This window comes from Seriola lalandi, unplaced genomic scaffold, assembly GCF_002814215.2.
Source record: "Seriola lalandi dorsalis isolate HSWRI2012SDOR001 ecotype SW California unplaced genomic scaffold, Sedor1 jcf7180002054797, whole genome shotgun sequence".
Taxonomy (NCBI): domain Eukaryota; kingdom Metazoa; phylum Chordata; class Actinopteri; order Carangiformes; family Carangidae; genus Seriola; species Seriola lalandi.
The window spans coordinates 609,277-631,815 of record NW_019525350.1 but is presented as its reverse complement, the minus strand read 5'-3'; the positions used below and the strand labels follow the sequence as shown (position 1 = coordinate 631,815).

General features: G+C 40.7%; 1 protein-coding gene across 4 annotated transcripts; it reads right to left on the bottom strand.

The window, feature by feature from the left end:
- Positions 1-2,921: 2,921 nt before the first annotated feature.
- On the bottom strand, positions 2,922-20,183 carry hdlbpa (high density lipoprotein binding protein a). Of its 4 annotated transcripts, none has more exons than XM_023425987.2 (28): positions 20,089-20,183; positions 17,772-17,843; positions 14,535-14,649; positions 14,282-14,448; positions 11,799-12,014; positions 11,489-11,695; positions 11,157-11,372; positions 10,808-11,014; positions 10,601-10,708; positions 10,369-10,473; positions 10,151-10,229; positions 9,901-10,040; positions 9,714-9,818; positions 9,498-9,611; positions 9,280-9,366; positions 9,039-9,170; positions 8,718-8,936; positions 8,126-8,347; positions 7,803-8,021; positions 7,535-7,679; positions 7,279-7,430; positions 7,097-7,201; positions 6,868-7,002; positions 6,492-6,635; positions 6,007-6,186; positions 4,725-4,841; positions 4,467-4,607; positions 2,922-4,366 (listed from the first exon to the last, which is right to left on the bottom strand). In XM_023425987.2, the coding sequence occupies exons 3-28, from the start codon at positions 14,608-14,610 to the stop codon at positions 4,277-4,279; spliced, it is 3,828 nt and encodes a 1,275-aa protein (XP_023281755.1). In that variant the 5' UTR covers positions 14,611-14,649; positions 17,772-17,843; positions 20,089-20,183; the 3' UTR covers positions 2,922-4,276. The 4 variants fall into 4 exon arrangements, with proteins under 4 accessions (XP_023281755.1, XP_023281756.1, XP_023281757.1 ...); XM_023425988.2 differs by having other exon boundaries at positions 7,279-7,427; XM_023425989.2 differs by having other exon boundaries at positions 7,541-7,679.
- Between the last annotated feature and the right edge of the window lie 2,356 nt (positions 20,184-22,539).

Here is a 22,539-nt window from a genome sequence, read left to right as displayed (position 1 = left end):
TTCCATTCATCGCTTTGTTTTTTTTTTTTTTTTGGACAAACAGAGGGATAGTTTACCACAATAAATAAAAACCTAATAACTATTATAGTTGCATTTCAGTTGCGCAAAATTATTTCTTTCTCTGCAGGATTCCTGGCAGCTTCTACATTCTTTTGCCATCACTGCAGCTCAGAATAACAACAGGCATAGAAGCAATAACATGACGATAATTGGAAATAAAAAGTAACCCCCCTATGTTGTCTTTTTATTAGAAAAATAAAACCACACACAGTTCAATATTCTCCTCCTCTATCCTTTGGCAGCAGAAAGCGTCTAACATTACTTGGAATTTTTCTATGCATAACACAGCTTGTTCTTCATCAGACAAAAAAACACAACATACTTTCTTTATAGTAAATACCCTTATAACAATTCCTGCAGTTATTAATAATATATCTTCAGCCTTATTTTCATATTTTGAAATTATTACTAGTGTTTCTAGAGCATCTTATTAGAGTCTAGTTGTGTGTGTTGTTTACTGGTGCAACATCTTTCCTCTGTCACTATAACAAAGTTCATCTGCAAGTATCGCCATTGCATCTCCCATCATACTTAGAACTTCACTCCCGTTTCTGATGATGTCGCTTCACATTAACAACTCTTTCACATGAACTTGCTCATAGCCGGATACTTAAACCCAGGCTTATCAAGCCAGTTGGGCTCTATGAAGCCAAATAACTCCAACTCTAGACTAAGTTGAATACCCTTTGTGGCACAAGCGTGATAGCACAGAGATGATCCAAGTAAATAAAGCACAGTATATATAATATACACGTATTCAGCATTAAGAAGACAGACCGGAAGTAAACAAAGACAACAAAAAAACGCGCTAGCCCGCGGCGGGACAAACTTAACCATCAGGAGAGAAACCAGCAAGCACAGACAAACAGTGTATGTGACTTACTTGTTTGATGTTTAAGTGAGTTCTTCTGTCTCCCATGAAGGCGATGTATCCACATAATGTCCCACTGAACTTGTTGCTGTGTTGGTCATTTTGTTTGACAGAACTTCTTATCTTCTTACTCCTTCCCAGGTGCTAGCATGTTAGCTAATTAGCATTAGCAACACTGGAAAACTACCCCGCTGTTAGCTAACTCTGCGGGAGTTATTTCAACTACATTATTTTAACTTTCTATCTTTTATTTCTGGGGCCTATAGGTGTCACAAATTGCTTCAGTTTCTTTTTCAACACTTCTTCCATTTGGCGGCGACATGACAGTGACCACATCAGATTATCTTTATTATTTTTCGGTTGAGCTGCAACATCCGTGAACGACGGAGTGATAGAGATGAGTGAACAAATTTCCGCCATTAGTCAGCGGAATGCCACGTGACCGAGATGGCGTTTCCCCATTGGCTGATGCTCTCTCAGGAATGATTTGGCGCAAATTGTTTTTATTATGGGGCGTTTACAGCTCGCAGTGTTGCCATTTCGGCACATTGGCTAGATTTAGAGACTTTTATTTTCCAAAAAAAAGCACCTAGCCTCAAATCTGGCGACTTTTTTGCACAAATCTTGGATACTTGGAAGAAAATCGCCTCTTCAAGATAGTGACAGAGAGTTGGAGCAGCAGTTTGTTACCCAGATGGACGCTGTATTCTGTCACTTCTAACTTTCTCACTGATCAATTGTAAAAGTAGGCCTAAACATAGCAGAAATCACAGTACAGTGTCTTTATGTATGTGTATGGTGATTTTGTCCTGAGGTGTCCCAGTAATAAAAATCAGGATTTTAGCAGCAGCATGGAAAAAGCTTGAAAGTAACTGTAACATGTAGCCCTCCGGACCGCATTTCATTCACTATTTCATACTTGTTCCATAGAAACAGAAAAATATGTAAATGAGAAACACTGTTAAAACATTATTAAAAACAGTGTTTCATACAAGTGTTTGTTACTGTAACACATTTTTTAATTAAAATGACTGTGGTACATTTTTGTTAATAATGATAAAGATGGTAATGTCAGTCTGCCCTGCAAAAATATGAGTTAAACAACTATTGGCTTGCCAAGACATTTTAGTACAGACATTGGTGGTTCACAGAGGATGACGCTTGATTTTAGTCATCCTATAGTTTTTCATCCAGTGCCACCAAAAGGTCAGTATTTCCCCCTTTGTCCAACACTTGAGTTCATCACAAGAAACTTCAAAACTAATGACTAAATGCCTATGAAATACGCTGTAGATATTCAAGGCAGGTAAAACATAATTCACAGAAATTTTATTCAACTTCCTGATTTTTCCTCTGGCCAAATATGGACTCTGATGAACCAAGGATGTCTTTATTAATGTTAGCCTCAGGGCAAACTATATTTTATTGATTTGACTGAAAATAGTGGAGAGGTATAATCTCAGACTATGACAGGATATTTTGACTGAAACCTGTTTGCCTGTCATTGCAGGCTTTTGTCTTCTGTGGTTGCATTTGGCTAATGGATCGTGTGTGTGTGTGTGTGTGTGTGTGTGTTAAAAAGGCAGGCACTCGATTTACTTCATCTCATACATTCATTATTTGTCTCTATCCAATTACAAGTCGGAAAATACTTTATAATACACAGAATAAATATCGTACATAGCAATTGTTATTGCTATTTTGTATGTTCAAGTTCTTCATTGATTTGGTACAGCCACAGAGGTTGAGATGTCCCGTAGCCTGGACAACCAAAAATTTCATTAGTGGATTACCTTAATGACCTCTCCTCTAGCACCACCCTCAGGCTGTCATGCAAACCTTTTACCATTGTCAGTGAGAGCAGCTGAGATCCACTGTTCATGTCTGAACATGATCATGCCACAGCTTTACCACTTGTGATTTTTGGTGAGTTATATTCTATGAGTAAACAAGTCACTTTGCTCTCGACAAAACACAGGGATGCACAACAAAGATTTTCAATTTTTATTGACTTTTTGGACAATTTCTTTTCCAGTGTCATCCATAACCGTTCACTTCAATGGTATTTGCATAAACTTTCATTCAATACTAGGAGGATATAAACCAAGGTAGGCTGATGCAAGATGTTGAATTAGCAGCTAGCAAGCTAAATCTGCACGCATCGAGCAAAATTAAACTAGTTACTACATCTGGGGGGGGGGGGAAATGTTCAGAGAGCGTTCAGAGGAACATTAACACACCCTTCCAGTTGTCCATTAAAAATGCACCTTGACATCATCTCTACCTGGTTTGTATCTTTCTAGTTGTAAGGCTGATAAAAAAGGGCCATTGCTATTTAACAGAACAATCTGCATAGCAACTGGAAGACAAAGGGACTGGACACTGACCCAATACAGAGGATGAGGAACACAGGACATCACTAAACAGATAGTTGGCACAGGATGGTCTGCTGTTTTGCTCACAAACACAGTCATTTTCTTTTGTAGAGTGATTTACTTTTGAATGTCAAAAAAAGTTCATTCAACAGTTAGTGTGAGGTTTGATACGTTGGAGCTCTAGGCCTAGTGTTGTAAGAAGTTTAGTTCTGGCATGATCTCCAAGCATCTGGCAGTTTGAGTAGGTGCCATTCTGCAGTGGCTGACGCCGCCCGCCACCCCGCCCCCTCCCGTAGTACAGTTTACCAATTCATAAGGCTACAAGGTACGTGCCACTACTTGACCATATTCACAGAAGCACAGTTACAAGCAAATGGAGAGATGTGACAGAGGACGACCACTACAGTGTGCTTGAAGGCTAACGACTGACAAGTTTCACTCAGCTACATGAGTAAAGCAGGAGGGGGAGGGGGGGTAGGTTACTGAAACAGCTGGCCCCTCGTTGGTCAGGAATCATGTCACCAGCAGTAATTCAATCCCTTTTCCCCACCCTGCAAAGGCAACTAAGATAAGGGCAGCTCAAAAAAAACTGATGTCTGGCCACCACTGAATTTGGTATAACAGTTCAAACCACGATGAAATGTCAGGTCTAATTAACATTTAAATGTCAGTCTTTTACAGACTGTAAAGACTTAACAGCAACATCTGTCGTCACATTTCTTTTTCTTTTTTTTTAAGCATGAGACAGTATTACTTAACGCAGATACAAAGCTCACAAGTCAATTACAGTACCTGAAAGCACTTTTAGACTGATGAATCTGCAAAGGCAGACCAGGACAAGTTGACAGAGAAGGATGACACTCTCAGAACTGAAGACTTTCAGGGTCAGCGGTCAGTCCAGGTCAAGAGGGGGACAATGGCGGGGAAGATTGTGTCCGGTTAAGTTCAGGCCCATCTGTAGCAGCACGGCTTAGAAACGCTTGGGTCCCCAGGGAGAGGTCTTGGTCGCCACTGGGGCTCCAAAGCTGGGGAAATCTTCAGAGCTGGTCATGTCAGGGGCCTAATAGCAGGAGAAAAAAAAAAAAAAAAAGGATTAAGAAAAGGGAGGTGCGACCAATTTGAATTTTTATACAGTACCAGACTTGTGGGGAGACGCTCACCTTCTCATTGCCAGTGGTCCAGGGAGCCTCCCTCACCACAAAGCCTTTGGATGGGCCACGATGTTCTTCCATGGCGGCAGCGCTGCCCCCAGAAGGCCTCATGTAAGCCATCTTTGCCTCATTCTCCACAACATCTGCCATCTGAAAAAAGTAGGTGAAGTTGCTCAGTGCCAATCAGAAAAAACAGTAACATTACAGGCATTTCTAATATTATCTAATGCAAAAGATCATCTGCAGTCATGCACAGTAAACACTTACGTATTCCTCTTCCAGGTTAAGGAGGTGGTCGATGGCTTCATCCACAAGCTCAGGGCGACCTGTGACTGTCACAAGGTTTGGGTCTGCAGCTCCACTCTGGGGAAACCTGAGATCAACCTAAAAAAAAAAAAGAAACAAAACACTGGATGTATTATATCAAAAAGTGACAATGACAACACAAAAAAGGGATTCAACATGAATCGAAATGACAACACAAAAACATGGCGACGAAGAAGTTACACCAAAGTGGAGCGCCAAGAGATCTGTCTATGCTGCTCTCTCTCAGGTATCCCCCACCTAGAGCATCACCTGATCCCGTCACACTGAGCTGGGTCATCAGGGTCTAACTTTGCTTTCCACCTTGAGCACCTCCAGACCTGCAGGAAGAAGCCTGTTGCTAAGCTTGCTCGTGTTTGGCTGTTAAAGTTGAGCTTTAATGGGATTACAAGAGTCCCAATCCCCCACCTCCTCCAAACCAGCCCACCCCAGAAGGCAACACCTCCCAGGCCCAGGCCAAAGTCAGAGCCACCATCATCATCATCATCCTCATCATCATCTTCTATGTGAGTAGCAGGGTGTGAATATGTATGTGATTGGATGCAATGTGAGCATTTTTGCTTTGATGGATTTAATACAAAAAAAAAAAAAAAAAAAAAAAAAAAGGTTGTTCACAATAGAAAAAGGTGAGAACACAAAGCAGATACTTCCATTTTGCATATTCTTATTCATCACAATATTAAGAAGAAGACAAAGAAGAAGAAGAAGAAGTAGTTTGCAGGTGGTAAAAACCTCAGTGACAAAGACCTGAAACTATCAGAATGGCCAAAATAGCACAAGAGGTAAGTGGGGAAAAACATTTTGTGGCTTGGCTAAACCACCATGCAACAGGGAGTTAATTTGTCTCACATTTATAGTTTGTCTTGTTTGTTTCTGATATTTCTGCTTATATTAACCTTAGATTTCCCTGTGGTACAAAAAAATACTGTGTATTAAAGCATCTGTTTAAGTCCTAATCTGTGGTGGCCTCAGTATACCTGCTTGCAGGTATAGTTATAGTCAATTGATTGCAAAAAAAAAAAAAAAAAAAAGAAGGTTAATTCCTTTTATGTTACAAACTAATAAAGATCCCTTTATGTGCCAAGTAGAGAGGTTGATTCCCCAGATAAGAATGTGCCAACAAGCTATTAGTGGAAACTCAGTGATGACAAAGCTTCCGGCTTTTCAGTTCTTTGTTATTTTAAAAACACTGAAGCGAATGTTTCCTGTCCCCCAGTATTCTCACCTTAAACTCATCCATGATCTTGCGGATGCCTTTGCCGCGGGCTCCAATAATGCGGGCGTGGACCCTGCTGTCCAGGGTGATATCCTCAGAGATCATCTCCTCCAGCTCATCCACGATGGCCTTGATGGCATCTCGTGCAGCTATGGCTTTGTGCTCATACCCTGTAATAGTAATCTGATCCTGTGGAGAAACAGCAGCCACTGAACATCAACACCAACCTTGTAGCAGAAAAAAAAAATATTATTCTACCATGGAGTCAATTTACTGATGACGAGCACATGGACAAAATAGTAACCAACTTAAAATATTTATAATGAGAATCAGTATTTCCATGAAGCCTTTGACATGTAGGAAACTGGTAACTTAGCACCACCTGCTGTGCTGATGTAGTACATTGTGGTCACATTTTTTGCCTGCATCATTTTTTGATTAGGAATTAAAAAGGAAAGTTGTCTGTGTGAGAAAACACAGAAGAAATGCTGTACCTGGTTTTCATCATTCTTCTCTGGGAACTGGATGTTGACGTCATGCTCAGTGCGGATGTTTGTAATAATGGCACCCTTGCGGCCGATGATTTTGGGGTGATACTTGGGGTCCACAGTGATGGTCAGCTTGAAGCTCCTGAGTGCCTGCAGAGGATTTAAAGGGAAACAATGCTCTGGATTAGAATTCTGTTAAGTTTGACACCCGACTCTTTTCTACGTCTGCGGGAACTGGTGATCACCTAACATGGAAGAAGTTAATAATTAAGTTCTTTCCTCCTCCACTGTTATCATAATCTTAAGAGATAACTGCTCCATGTGAATCATAAATTCTTCAAAATATCACGTGACCTGTACGAGTACTTCACACAACACTAACCCGATCCTCTTGCTCGGCCTGCAGCTCTTTGACGCGCTCCAAGAGGCCCTCTTTGGCGCGATCGAGGTGATTGGCCAAGCCAGTGATGGAGATTTTGTCAGACTGCTGCTCAGGGGCAGGCACTTGAATATTAACCTGTAGGCAGACAGTGATGTTGTAAATTATAAGCAAACTGATCTGAAATGTTCTGCATCTCTGTGTCGACACAAAAAAAATCTACAACACACACCTCAAATTCATCCATCATCTTGCGAATTCCACTTCCTTTCTGTCCAATGATGTATCGATGAAGCTCAAAAGGCACTTCCACCTCAATAGTAACAGGAACCAAGGCCTAAGGAAAGAAGACGCTTTAGTGAACAAGGCGGCAATTATAAGAAATCAAAGAAATTTCTCTGGATGAATACCGACCTTCAGTGCTTCCACGGCAGCTTCGCACCGCTCTTTGCGGCCAGAGAGCACAATCACGTCACACTTTTTGGGTGCGTTTGGATCGACAGGCTCCTTCACTTCTCCGTTAGCCTCTCCATTCTCCTGAATAGGAGCCTCTGCAGGAGGTGCTGCTAAAAAAAAATAAAAGAAAGAAAAAAAGTGAAGCCCACAAGGTTTGTTGAGGAAAACTTTTAATTCAAGGACTCCATAAGAAAAGTGTTCACACTGATCGTACCTTTACCTTGTGGATCCTCACGTTCTGGGAACTTAATCTGTACATTGTGATCCCTTGTGATCTGCTGGATCCGTGAGCCTTTGGGACCCATGATAGAACGGTGGAACTTCTGAGCAATCACACACTCAATGGTCACTTGAGCATCCTGGAAAAAGAAAAAAAAAAAAAACAGAAGGTAAATAAGTTATATCCCAAACAAAGGAAGAATAAAAAAAAAACCCACATACTATCAAGAATATCTAAGCAAAACAAAACTGTATCTACTAACCAAATCCTCAACAATCTCCTGCATGCGCTTCTTGGCTGCCTCCACACATTCCTTGGCTCCTTTGAGGGTGACCTTTTCACTCTGAGAACCCGTGCGAGGGAAGCTCACCATTACGCCACCATACTCATCGGCAAGGTCCCTAAGGACTTGGCCACGGCGAGCCACAAAGTAGCGATGGTGCTTGGGGTCAATGCTCATATTATCCTCAATGACATTGTCCTATTAAAAAAAGGAAAACAACAACAAAAATGAAATCTCAGAAATGCAGATGACGTAAGACGTAAGCTTATCCTGATATGCTCATCACTTCATTGGAGCCTTACCAGACCCCTGATGAGTTCCTCCAGCTCCTTCTGGGCCTCCCGCACGGCTTCTTCAGTGCCAACCACAGTGATGAGCTCCTGGTCTTTGTCCTCTGCGGTGGGGAAGATGATCCTGGCCCCGGTGCTGTCACGAACCTTACGGATGTTTCCACCACCTTTCCCGATCAGGAACTTGTGGTATTCTGGCTTTGCACGCAGCTCAGCCGTGTGGCTCTTCGTTTGCTGAAAAAATAAAAATAAAACATTTTAAATTATCAAATGAAGTCGACAACAAGACACTCATAACAAGTCAAAGCATGTTCGTATTAACTTCAAAGTTTACAACAGATGAAAAATCCCATCATGCTCAGCTCAAAAGAACCAATTCAAAAAGTTTTAATGGATGAGCGAGTGAGAAAACTACAGCAGCCAAAAGAAACTAGCTTTGCACAAGTGGCTGTTTTTGTTCCTACTGCTGAAAGAAGTACAGCACAGAAGCAGCTCTTTGCCCCCGACCGACCTTCCCTCTATGCCTCTATGCCCCCATCCAATGGCTGCCAGTTTAGCGAGGTCAACAGAAGTTCAGCTTTTTTTATTAGACATTCATACAAACCTTCTCCTCTGCCAAGCCAAGCAGTTGCTGCTTGGCTTTCTCCACCTCCTCTACAGGGCCTCGGATGGTGACCTTATCAATCCCTGAGCCCTCAGTGGGGAAGTGGATGTGAACGCCGCCACACTCCTCCATGATTGAGCGCACCAAACGGCCCTTCGACCCAATCAAAGAGTTGTGCAGCTTGGAAGGAATGGAAACCTCTATCTCTGTGATGTTTGCCTGGAAACAATGAGACATTACTTAGCCATATGTGTTAGATTTGGACCCATATGCCAAAGCCTCAGAGAGACTAAGCTCTCGGGGGGGGTGGGGTTTGCTTACCAGCTCCTTCTGAATTGCCAAGATACGATTCCGTGCAGCCTCACAGTTTGCCTTCTTCCCAGTGATGACGATCATCTCTGAGTTGCTGTTCTCAGCAGGCAGGTCAATTTTTGTGTTGGTTTCCTCCCGAATCTAGAGAGGAAAAGGAAGTAATTGTCAAAATAAAAAATTAAAAAAATCAAACCTTGACAGATTAACAGCCTCATTCAAATGCATAGATGATTTTAAATATACACAGTACCTTTTTGATGTTTGATCCTCCTTTTCCAATTATGTTTCTGTGGAACTGCTTGAAGATGGGGACTGAGACAGAGAAGCTGTTCTCCACCTGACAAAAGGAATTACTGACGGTTAACACTCAACTATCACTTTAATTTGGCATCCATAACTACTGCATCCAAATGTTTCAACACAGCAACCTAAAAATAGCAAAGAAAAGACAAACAAAATTCTCTTTACCATTTCAGCCACTATCTTCTGCATGAACTTTGAGCATTTCTCCACTTCAGTTCTTGGGCCCCTAAGTTGAACGATGTCACTTTTCTGTGCTGGGTCGGGGAAATTGATGATGACCTGCAACACATAATAGTTTGTTATACAAGTTATACATTTAATAGGTTCAGTACAGACAAATCAACAGCATGTACTAACCAATATTAACAGTTCCTGACTCACCTCTGGGAATTTGTCCCGCACTTCTTTTATCTTCTCCCCTTTTTGGCCAATGATGGCTCGGTGAAAACGCTGTTCAATGATCAAGTCCTTTGTACGCTCGTTCTCCTGCAAGAGACGGTGTATTTAGCAGTGGCACATCTGGGTCTAATTAGCAGCACATTGCCTGTGAAACCAAGCTTGTACCAACCATGCGTGACGCAAGCTCAAGCAGCTCCTTCTTGGCTTCCTGTACACCCTGGGGATCCCCCTCGATACGAATCAGGTTGCTTTTCTCATTGTCAGGGGGAATGCGGACAGTCACCTTGTGCAGCTCTTTGATGCGGTTGACTATAAAATAAGTCAGTAAATACGTGGTTTAAAGAAGTATGCCGATACAGCTTTTGTTGCACGGTGCACAGGTCAGTACACCAGCCTTGTGATAGCAACACTGTACTTACTGTTAACGCCTCCTTTTCCGATCAGATGTCGGTGGAATTTGGGATCCACGCTGATCTCTGCATAGTCCATACGGCTAACCTGTTACACAAAAACAAGAAAATATCACTTTTAAATTTTACAGCACACAGCCCTGACATTAGAAATGCCATTTTGACTGACATATTAAGATTTTCAGTCAGAGGCCAAGACATAATTGAATTGGTAACTCAATACTGACCAAATCTGTTACAATGGCTTCAATCTGGCTCTGCACCATCTGCACGTCTTTGGTGGGACCCTCCAGGGTGATCTTATCTTCTCCCTCAGTGAACTCAATGTGCACCTGTATGCCAAACAAGGGGGGGGGGGGGGGGGGGGGGGGTTATGAAGTGAAACTGATAAACAAGAAAAGAGAAACAAGAAACAAGATTTTAAAGGACTATAATTACAGAATCCATCGTTCAACAGACCTTGGGCATTTGTTGGGTAATCTTGGCCAAGTTCTGGCCCTTCTTGCCAATAATGAAACGATGAAGCCAAGAAGAAGCTGAGACCGAGGAAACAGTGTAGCTGTTTGCCTGCAAAAGGAAACATATGCCTTTAGTTACATCTCTTTTTTTTTTTTCAAAAACAATTATTGGTCATTAGTAGATTTTTTTTTTTTTTTTTTTTTTTACCTTGGCATAAACTTCAGTGAGAGCCTGACCCAGACGGTCCGGCTCGCCACGAAGGATGACAGTTTCTGAGCTGCTGTCAGAAGGTGGGATTTCAACTGACACGCCAGTTCTATCCAGGATCTCCTGTAAGGTGTTTCCCTTGGGGCCAATCACATACTTATGCTGAGACTTCTTCACTTCCACTGCAATAGTGGTGGCATTCTTCTTCTGCAATAGAAAGAACAGTGGACCAGGGACTTACTGTATGTAGCATTCAACATTAGAAAAAGGAGTGTAAAGATTCAGCATTTACCGGTGTGATCTGTTTCAACACATACACACACAATAATTTCCCAAAATGTTAGCGCACCTTGTCTTCATAAACCTTCTTGATCATAGTCACAGCAAGGGCCACCTGCTCCTTTTCCCCAGTGATGACAATCTCCGTCTTGTTCACACTTGGAGGGGGAACATTGATGCGGGCACCGGTCTCCTGCATCATCTCTCCTACCAGCTTATTGTAGGCACCGGTGATGAATGGGTGGTACACCTTGTCAATGTTCACTCTCTCCACAGCACGCTTGTCCTAAAGAGTAGCAGAGGGAGAGAGAGAGAGAGAGAGAGAGAGGGCAGATAAGACATTTAAAAAGAAAAAAAAAAAAGAAAAAATGAAGGAGCTGTGTTACTGAGAGGCTGCGTTACCTGCTCAGCAGAGATCAACAGGATTTCATGCTTTGCCTTCTCCAGGCCCTCCTTGGTACCAGAGATCTTGATCTGGTTGCTGGGGTCGTCAGGTCGTGGGATCTGGATTTTGGTGGCAGTCTTGAGCTCTAGCTCCTGAAGCTTCTCCCCATTTTTACCGATGACAAAACGATGGTGCTCCTTGGGAATAGCGACAGTAGCTGAGGCCTGTTGGGGTTGTAATGTACAGTTGGCGTTATTGTCTTTTAACTTTAAATACTCATGCCATCCATGTCAGACACTTTTCATTAACAAAGATGGATCTCTTCACCTGAGTCTGCAGTCGGGACACAATCTCCTTACGGGCCTTCATCACAGCATCCAGCTTTCCAGAAACCATGATGGAGAGACCCTGATCTTTTGCCAAGGAGAGCTCCAGGTGGGCTCCGGTCTTGTGCATGATGTCCACACAGACCTTCGCTTGGTCTCCTTCCCCAAACTGGTTGATGTCCTTGTACTTGCGCTCTTCTAGCGGCACATGGAAAACCTAGTAAATGTGGAAAAACAATTTTTATTTTGAACTGATGTGTCAAAAAGTTGTTTATTTGCAACCACTCCTGAACTAAAAACAGGAAGATATTTATTTTCATGCACAAAATATGTGCACAAATTAAAAGCGTAAAAACATAAGTGAAGGGGTTCTATAGGAAACAGAAAACACAAGTATGCGAGGAGAAGGTCATTGACCTGGAAGGGTAAACTGGAAGGCTTATTGCCCCCACATTATTTTATTCAGGTTAGCTCAATGTCGCAATGGAAAATTTCAACATCTCAGTGGTTCTCTAAGGAAGGTACAATAAATACAATCAAGAATGGCAATAAAGACGGTCAATGACACTATGATAATTATGAATCTTTTTTGTATGTTGCCAATTTCACAGTGTCATTCATCACAAACAAATGAATTCAGCATAAAACCAGTAAAAGTTATTAAAAATTTGTTTGTCTATGTTATAAAGTGGAAACAAATAGCTTAAAAAAGTTAAAAAAGGTTAAAAGAACAAAAAAACAAACAAAATAAAATACAAAATTTAAATCCTTAATTGTTAAATTAATTAATTGTTCTTAAAAATGCAGGAAACTTGTGACAGCTCATCACAGGGTATTGCCTTGGTGTGAGTGTAGGTGTTTCATTAGAGGGAGATTTAGAGACCTGAAAATGTGAATACATCCAAGATTTAACAAGGGGAAAAAAAGCAATAAAGATAAATAAATAAATAAATAAATAATAAAAACAAATCTTTTAAAAAGGACCTGTGGGTGGGATTTAGTGGCATCTAGCAGTGAGGTTGCAGATTGCAACCAGCTGAATACCCCTCCCCTCACAAGCATGTAAGAGACCCTACAGAGGTAATGTCAAAACACTTAAGGCCCTCTCTAGAGCCAGTGTTTGGTTTGTCCATCCTGGGCTACTGTAGAATCTATACTGTAGAATAGGACCTGCACCCAACGTAGACATGAATGGCTAAGCTAAAGAAAGCAATAACTCTTAGGTGATTATACACTAATTAAACATAATTATGAATATTATAAATCCACACTCTGTAGTGTACTCCAGAGGTTCCCGAATTGATAATTAAAAAGAGGACCAGAGTCACCAGTAACATGTCACACTATAGTAAGACACATGTTTTGTTGCCCTTAAAAAAAGCCCAGAGTAACATGTCATAGCAGAAAAGCAGCATAGGTGTAATTAATAACATTAACAGAGACTGCTTTACATTTAGTGGTGTCAGTTCCAGGGCCACGGTGTTGTGCTCTCTGGCGTGCTTTACAGGCACAGTTCATTTAAATGATCCGTCGTTAATGTTATTAGTTGTGCCTGTGATTTTCCTGCTATTAAAAGTCAAAAAGTCTGCAGTCAGGCATCTAGCTGGAGATTTGCTCACTAGGCACATTGTAACACTTTAATTACTCCACTCCCCCGATTAGTGCTCTGCTCACACCTTTTATATACTTTTGAATAAATCTATACATCTGCAGTTTGGTCGTCTCACATAAACCCAGTATTGCTCTGGCCACCTGAGCATCAGTCATAATAAATGAAAACACCTGTGTGTGTATATAACGAGCATTACGTCACCGTTGAACACCAGCAGGGAGAAATCAATCACAAGAGAATCACAATCGCAAAACCAAAGCGCATATATATATATAAATAAATAAAGAAAAGTTGACAGAACACAATTGCTAATTTGCTAATTTTCTGTTTTTCCATTGAGTTATGTTTTGCAAATAAAGCAGGGTTTTCCCCTCGTGCAATATCATTCGAGACGAGCAAAATATTGTTTTGTCTGAAAAAATTTTTTTTCTCTCTTCAAAATTCATGTTTCCATCACTCGTTTCTGTTCGCGATTTCAAATTGCGCATTGCGCAACGGAAAAAGCACCTACAGACAGCGACAGTAATATCAGTGGCTCCATATTAAGGTGTAATATTTAAGACACATTGCAATTTGTCTGCAGGGTAGGGTTTTGTTTTTTTGTAAGTGGAAAAACGTATTTCCTGCTCTTACTATGACTCTCTCCACCTACACGTATTCAGCTGAACATGTTAAAAGGTACATTATGTTCTCTGAGAGACGGTGAAAGGCCTCATGGGACATGTAGGAGACCACTAACTTAACTAGAAGGAGGCCGATTTCTTGGGACAGCACGAGAAAACGAATTAAAAAGAACACAATCTGGTTCGCACAATAACTACCAACCTTTTTAGTTCACATGTGGTTTGAACATTTAAAAACAAAAGTTATACCTGGGTGATAATAGAAGACTTGAGAGGACGGATCTTGGATGTCCAGGCATTCACAGTTTCCTGGGTCCCCTCAGGTGAGGCCGCCTTCTCAGGCAGAGGTGGGAAGGCTTCCTTGTAGGTAGGAAGGGCATCCTCTTCCTCTCCAGCACTGGGTCCTGCCACAGCAGCTGAACGCAGACAAAAACAGAGATGAGACCATTCTGACTCTGTGCGTTTGCATTTTACAAATCAAGCAGAGCTGTAAAGCACTCACCACCACTCTGCTCTGGCAAGAGCCCACTGCGGTGCTCATTGAAGCTTTCCTGCGTAAGTACAGCGACTGAGCTCATGGTCAAAATCCCACGTTAACACAGAGTCCGAGTGTGCCACTGAAAGCAAAGTTTGCCAAAAGAAAATAACATTTAAAAAACACGTTTCTCAATCGGCTTCTTAATATGAATGATGAGGTCCACACAGTTTCATGCCAAAATTACAAGAGTTCTGCTTTGGTGGTTTTGTCCTTGTTTTTCTTCATTAAAAATAAATGAAGAAATAAAATCTCATCAAACCACATCATCCCAACAAAGCTGATTAGACAAGTTTTAGTTCAATTTAGGATTACTAAACTCTCATTAAATAATACCTACAGGTGTATTTTTCTGAACTTTGACTGTGATTGTTCTGTATTTGGTTGTAAAAATATTTCTGGTACTTTATTGTTGCCAAAGTACAGCCAGTTTGTTTGTGTTTTTTTTCCTTAGTACAGACTTGCACTTCTTAAATTTAGCCAGTTAGTATTTACCATGAGTATATGTTCTGCACATCAGCAATGCCAGTGGCAGAGGAGTTTCAAACCTGGCATTTGAGATCTGATCACTCACAACATTCAGAGGAGGTCCGAGTGGCCTGAAAATATGGCCACATTCTTTTAGCAGTGTGTACGCAAATTTGTCCTCCGACGTCAGCTGATGTCCTTTGCGTAAGTATATGTACTTATTCACAGATAAATACAATCCATAGAAATCACGTAAGCTGGCTTTGGGACATGACGGGTGCGTCATAACATCTTTCATGGAAGACGGAGGTGCAGTGCTGCCTCCCGCTGGTTGACAACGCACTTGGTCTTTGCAAAAGGTATGCATGCATGATGTACGTGTTTATGCAGCAGAGAAGTGAGAGCCAATCACAGGTGCTCACTTGAGACACATGTGCAGATGCATGTTAAGGCCCGGTTTCTAGTTTAAACTAGTAAAACAAAGCACTTGTTTGAATGGTTTCTCCTCTGGAGTGTCACATGCACATGTTTAGCATGGTACACAAGGTTATCATAGCTGGACTTTGGGATTTTCACCATTATCTAATCTACTTTTATCACAAGAAGCCATGTCTCTCACAGAATAATCACACTTCTTGTCACATTATCACATCAGTACTGTGTTAATGTGTGCAGAGACTGAGTGGTCAGTAAAGAGATCATGCCTGAGCACCACAAAGAAAACACAGGTGGGGGCAGGGCTACAGCTACACTACATTTTGTCTTTCTAGAAGAAATCAACTTGTCTTCTGTTCAACCCTCTTGGTCCAGTGCTATTCTAAGAATTACAGCCAGGTGAGTAGCCTCCAAGGTTAAGAGGATTTTACCCCACTGACCCCTCTGTATGTCCACACTTCTTAGGATTAAAGCAAAAATCCACCAACAGAAAACTAAAATACATCATCTGGTATCTTTGAACCAAATCGTTCTTTCCAAGAAGGACACCACAAAGGCAATCCTCTAATCTATGACACATATAGATGTGTGTGTGTGTATGTATGTATGTATGTATGTATATTATTATTTTATTTTTTTTAGAAACCCCACAGCTAAATTAATGCCCTGACAAGAGCTGGATTCCACTTCACTATCAATCTAGAAACACAATATATCATCCAGAGTCACTGCTCTGCTTTGTGGCTGGTAGAGAAACAAATTCTGGCCAACAACAGAAGAGGAATGTGAATTGTTTTAGGGCCGATCTTGCCCCTAGGCATGTCTGAAATTTATCTGAAAGCATGAAGAGACAACACCCAGATGTCATGGAAAACTAGTTGATGTTAAGCATAGAGCAAGCAAATGAAGTTTCACCACAAGTTTCAATCAGGTGTTAGTTAGTTTAGCAGGCCATTCCCACTACACATTACAGAAAACACTTGTCAGGCTTTATAACCTTAACGCTGCTCTGCCCAGCCCTTATTACCATTTGCAGGCATTGTTGACAATGTAAGTCTGAAAATGCTCTTCATTTAATCACAGCATCTTCACAAACAACACGTTTATCAAAGCGTAAGCAATGCGCTGTTGTTATGACGCTACATATTTGTCCACAGTCTTCAGTTTTTATATGGATTTCATTCATTGTGACAACGTGGACAATTCTGTGGCAAGAGAAGGTGCATAAGACACCAAAGTCCTCCATGATGATGACAGCTAAAGCTAAAAAGGTAACAGACTAGGTTACATGTTTGCTTTATTTAAAGTGACAATAGACAATGTTTTTGTATTGCCTTATCCTTATGAAGTAAATGTTGACTGCACAATGTAATGGCTATTGAATGACACCATCAGCATTTAGTATGATTCCTTATAAGCGCCGCTTTTACTATGCAATTCTGTCTGCCACCGGGCACAAAATTTTGCAGAAAAATGAAGGCTCAGTTTACGGCACAAAGAAAGTAGGCAGCCACTGCAACACAAAAACAGAAACGACAGTGCTTTGGTTTTCCCCGAGAGCCATCAGTAGCTTACCCCGGGTAGCGAAAACAGCCCTGTTGTCGGAGGAGGCAAAGAAGCCATGGTCAGACTGGGACAGATATGCTATTCACGTACACGCCAATGTGGCGGCCCACCAGGCTTTGCCTCGGTAGTCTCTATGGCCTGTCCGACTATGGAGAGAGCACCGAGACTTCAGAGGGTTCAGTTGGTATTGTTTAATACTAGACCAGTATGTGACAAAACCTGCCTACCTAGCAGAGATCTGGTTTCTTACAGTTGTTTCTTGCTTTGGACAGCAGCCAGGCTGATGCTAATACGACTGCTAGCAGCTAGATATACATGATCAATCGTCCGTTTGAAAATCCAAACAAATAACGTATTTTGACCTTTCTAAAACGAGCAGTGCTGAAACGCACTCCATTCTTCTTTGAGACAGCGGGGTCAACGATGATAACATTTAGAAACGCTAGGAAAAATTTGTCTATTGCCACTTTAACAGGTTACATAAAATTCATCATGTCAGTTTCAGCCATAAAAAAAGTTGCAACACACTTAAATAGAGGATTGCAGTTTTTCAGTGCAATGTCCCAAGGATATTTTGAATTTTTTTTTTTTTTCTCCAGAATAGACCATGTGTATTCAGAAACTGCTGTGGGTGGGGTGGGCAGAATCACACTTCGGACAAACAACATGCTACTACACGTTTAAGACATGATTAGTTACTTTACAGCCACTATTACAGCAGATGTAAAAACTTACCAGCTAAATGGTCAGTTACCAGATAATCCGTCCTGTAAAGATGCAAGTTCCCGTCAGCCTGCCAGCTTTTGCCTGAAAAACACAAAGAAAAGGATCATTTTTAAGGAAATAACCTGTATGGTATCTTAGTCTCAAAGATAAAAGTCATGAATAATTATGAAGACATCGCTTCAGAAACTTTATAGATAGGATAATACAGGTTTATGAGTGCACAAACAAGAAAACTGCATCCTCAAAAATATACTCATAAATTATATTATCTGTACAATCACATTCAAGCAATTTCCCCCATTTATAAACATATAATCACTTCACAATATTGTGTATGTGTACTGCATGAGCCGTGTATCATGCCCCTTTAACTCAAACCACTAATGACACAAAAAAACACCTAGTCATCGAATGAAATGCAGACAGACTGCAAATACAAAGTTAAACTTCACTCTGAATGTGAAATACAAGCAGCCATTGCTGAGGCTTAAACTGGGTATTTTTGATAGTCATGGTTTTAGGAAGATCAAGAAGAAAAACACTGCCACATTGCCAAAGTGCTGCCACCTCAGACAGCCGAAACAATCTGGAAAATTAAGATGCGTTCGGATAGAGTTGATGCCAAGGAGCACATCAATGAACTCCAGTAGAGTAAAGGTGCCACTGGAGCTCGCTCTCCTTGACAAGCATCTGGCTTCTATAATTGGACACTGTCTTGTCATACAAGACGACAGACCTGGTAATTAATGAAGCAGCTTTGGGTGGACCAGTTAAATGGGCTGTTGCGTTCTTGTGCAGAGGCCAACAAAATTACTCAGTGAATGTTTTTTTATTATCGGGTGAGATTATTCAAGCCTCTATAATTTGATATGGCATGGATGTTTATGTAAGTCAGTCATCTGGATTCATTTCACTAGTTTACCACTGGCATCATCAATTTCTTCTCACTCCAGGATGTTCACAAGTTTCCAGTAAGGTGTGCAAACTCTCCCCCATTAAGTGTTTATAAACCCCCACATTATTTGGTATGGGGCACATAATCTGCTGGGCCTCTTTTATTGCTTATTTACTATTTATAAATGAGGACCTAAAGAAGATCATTACTAGCTCCTTAAGCAACTGGTAACACATTGCATCTTTCTACACCAGCAGCAGTCAGTTAAATAAAGAGTAAATTCATGGTTTGAAATTAAACGTGTCAACTACAATTCACTGATACTGAATTTGTTTTGCTTGAACTACCACGTCATGGGTGTAGATGTGCGTTTCAACTGGTGACGAAAAACATTAGTCACGAGCTCCATTCTCAGAAAAACCCAACCACAATCAGACTTAAACCAAGGTAACCTGATTTGAAAAAACAAAACAAAAAAAACATTAAGCGTCATATTATCTAAACCTTAGAGATCATTCGTATTAATGAACTGCTAACAAGACTGGCTCGTCAAGGTAGTTAAATGTGCATTAATGTTACCGTCAACATGTCAACCCCCGAGCCTATGTAAAGTTATACCTAAATCCCAGATTAAGGATTTAAGTAGCTAGTTAGTGTCAGTGCTAGCTAACACGATATCAAGTTAACTAGCTGACAGTTGCCAACGACACACTACAGTTCATGCTAGCTGCCGTCATGCTGGCTAACGTTGATCAGCCATAAAAATGTGCTGAGATCGAGACAAACTACAGTCATTTTAACCATTAGAAATAATAAGATAACGCCGAGTGTTTAGCATGTGTATGTGCCTCTTAGTATTAGTGGGATCTTCAGCTGTAAAAATCACTGTAGCATGGATTACTAGCTCCGAACACCTAGCTAGTTAGCAAACTTGCTAAAAACTTTGACTGTGGTGTGTGCGACTGTGACACGTAGCTCCTCGGCTAATAGGTAGCTTGGCTCACTCAAACAGACCTACACACAACTTCAAGCTTTACCCTAGCCAGCTAATGACATTAAGCTAGTGGGCTGAAAACTAAAACCTTGGAATAACTCCGCCGTACTCATAGACAGCGGTCGTGGCGTTTTTCTGTATATTAGCCAACACTAAGAGGCTCGTAAAAAAAAAAGTACAAGTTGAATTGTAGCCTTAGCTAGCGGGCTAATGTTAGCTTACATTACAGTTTGTTCTACTAGCTCGCTAAGTCCACGTAGGCATACAGCTGAGCAGGGGAGAAATGACACGGAGTCAGGCCAGAACATACTGTAACGTCCAAGGTTCACCGACAAACTGTCCCCCCAACAAGTACCACTCTGTCATGTACGTGAAAGGCAGAAGTCGTATGCTATGGGAATATAGTCCCGATCAGTAGGAAACAGTAAAGTACTTACTTATTTTATGTTCTCGTCTGCCCTGAAGGTGCAGAAGCTGAGATGAAATTCCACTGGCGAGAAGGTGGGATTGAAGCCTGACGGATATATACCAGGGCCGCCCACCAATCATATCCTCCAACGTCACGTCAAAGAGTCCGATTACAAATAACTTATTTTCATTTCCGAGAGTGAGAGACACTTTGTATAAATTGTTAAGTTTTATTACCTTGCGTATGAAAAACATTTCAGATGTAAAAAAAAACGTGATTAATGTTGTATAACTAGACACTTATTGAGTCTTCTAAAATCAGTAGAGGAATATATTCATGTACAAAAACAATACTAACTATGGTGGCAAAATTCTGGTTTAATTTATTATTAATCACATTAATATGGGATAATGTCTCAGTGTGTTTGCAGGCTTTTGTGAGATTTGATAAAGGATGAGTCCATGCCACTTCTCCTCCAATGCAATCCACTATAAGGTTATGAATCAAGTCATGAATACCAGAGAACAAAATACACATGCCAAACAATCCTGCAGCAATAAATACTGTCTCTCTACAACAACCTCAGAGAGGATAGAGTCTCACATCTTAGCCACTCCTCAGCTAGTCGTTAATAGATACACAGCACAAGGTCGTGGGGTTCCACAGTTTACTGTGAGGGAGCTGCTAAAAAATAAAGACAAGTAAATATTTTCTAAAGAAATTTGTCAGTGAAATTATGACTCAGCAGCTCGGCTGCTTGACAGGAAACACAGTGATTCTTTTGAAGCTGTGATTTCTTTCATCTAAAGTGATGGCCAATAACATGGCAACCTTTTGAACGCCTCGTGATAGTTTGCAAGGCGAGTGCTTGTGCATGAAATGTGTCAATAATATCAGAGTTGAAAATGCATTGAAATGACCTTTTTTCATTTAATTCAACTGCACACATTAAATGTATTGCACCAGATTTAACCAAACTTTTGCGGAGGCAGGTTGCAGCATCACAGTTCTCTTGATCAGGATGCAAATATGAAGCAACTGATTATGACTCAGCTACTTCTGCAAATACAAAAGTAAGTTGCACAGATACATCATTCTTATCTCCTTATATTACAATCACAGATTATTGGCCAGTACTGAGAACAGCGATCTTGTTATGGAACTGATTGTTATAGCATATGTATCATGACACTAGGCTGTAACAACACATCACAGATGTCCATACATTCCTACACTTTAAGCTTCTTCAAATTTTATTTATTTTTTAAACAAAATTAATTTAAATTAATTTGGCAGTTTTAACTTAATTTTTTTCCCAGAGCTTCTCAGATGCATTTTCATCACCGGATGGACTCGGCTCTGTTTCAAAGCTGATGAGAACCATGAGATAAGGCAGCTGAAAAACTCCAGAAAAAAATCAAGTAAGGACCTAGATAGGAATGTTTTGTCAAATCAAGAATAAACTTTCAAACTCAAATTTAATCATTTTTATTCTGTAAGTATTTTAATTTTGTTACGATTCTATGATGATACTCAATAACAACATATATTAAGACACATTAATGTGGATTGGTCACTTCTGTCCATCACCTTAATCTGTTTAATAGATCCAGTATCTGTCCCAGTATATGGGATTAATAGATCCATAGAAATAAGGATACACAATATAGACTATACTATTTTGTCTGTGACTATGTGTGGCTTGTAGTCATAGGATTTCCATTCAGTGGATATAGATATATATTATTGCTGACTACTTAATTCCCAATGAAAAATGTTGTACTTCGCATATTTCTACTGAATCTGGCAGAGTTTATCAAAGCCCTCCAGATCTGCAAAGTCCGTGGCCTATTAGAAAACACCTCAAATATTTGAAGCTGCTTCTTTCATCCTCCTCCTGGCTGAGACAGCAGGTGCCCGGTTTCTGAATCATGAAGATCAGCAAGAGATAGCTCAGGAGAGGCATAGTTTTTAAAAAACGGTTTACATTTTTTAACCAAAGGTTATGAGGGGGCAACAGTACAGTGAAACTGGAGAGAGAGATACAGGCTATAGAAAGATGTAGGCTGCAGTGAGTGAACAGAATACTCTAACCTTTTAACTTTTAATATACAGTTACTATCATATTCATACTGTAACAGCTCAATCTATATACGGCCGAAAAATGCTGCCTGGCCCCTCTCTGACATAGTTTCAGCAAAAATGCAAAAAGCATTTTATTTTCTTTTATTACATTGTATATGTATTGCTGTTATTGTGTCCCCCCCCCCTCTCCCCTCCCCTCCCCACCCCGAAACAACATTGACATCACACCTGAATGCACACAAATAAAAGGACCGTGTGGGAACACAGAAGTCCAGACTCCACGGTTCCTCTCTACATTCAGTGACCAGACAAAATGACAACCATGACAAAGTAACTAAAACAATGAATTAAAATAATCTGATTTACCATTGTGTTGCATTGTATTACATTTTTA

What these genes read in the sequence shown, in the direction of transcription:
- hdlbpa (XM_023425987.2), bottom strand. Translation starts at nt 14,610, where the DNA reads ATGAGCTCAGTCGCTGTACTTACGCAGGAAAGCTTCAATGAGCACCGC. An exon ending in TGGCAATTCAGAAGGAGCTG is followed by an intron (nt 8,937 to 9,038) that starts GTAAGCAAACCC and finishes CATTGTTTCCAG; the next exon opens with GCAAACATCACAGAGATAGA. An exon ending in AGAAGAATGATGAAAACCAG is followed by an intron (nt 6,187 to 6,491) that starts GTACAGCATTTC and finishes GTTTCTCCACAG; the next exon opens with GATCAGATTACTATTACAGG.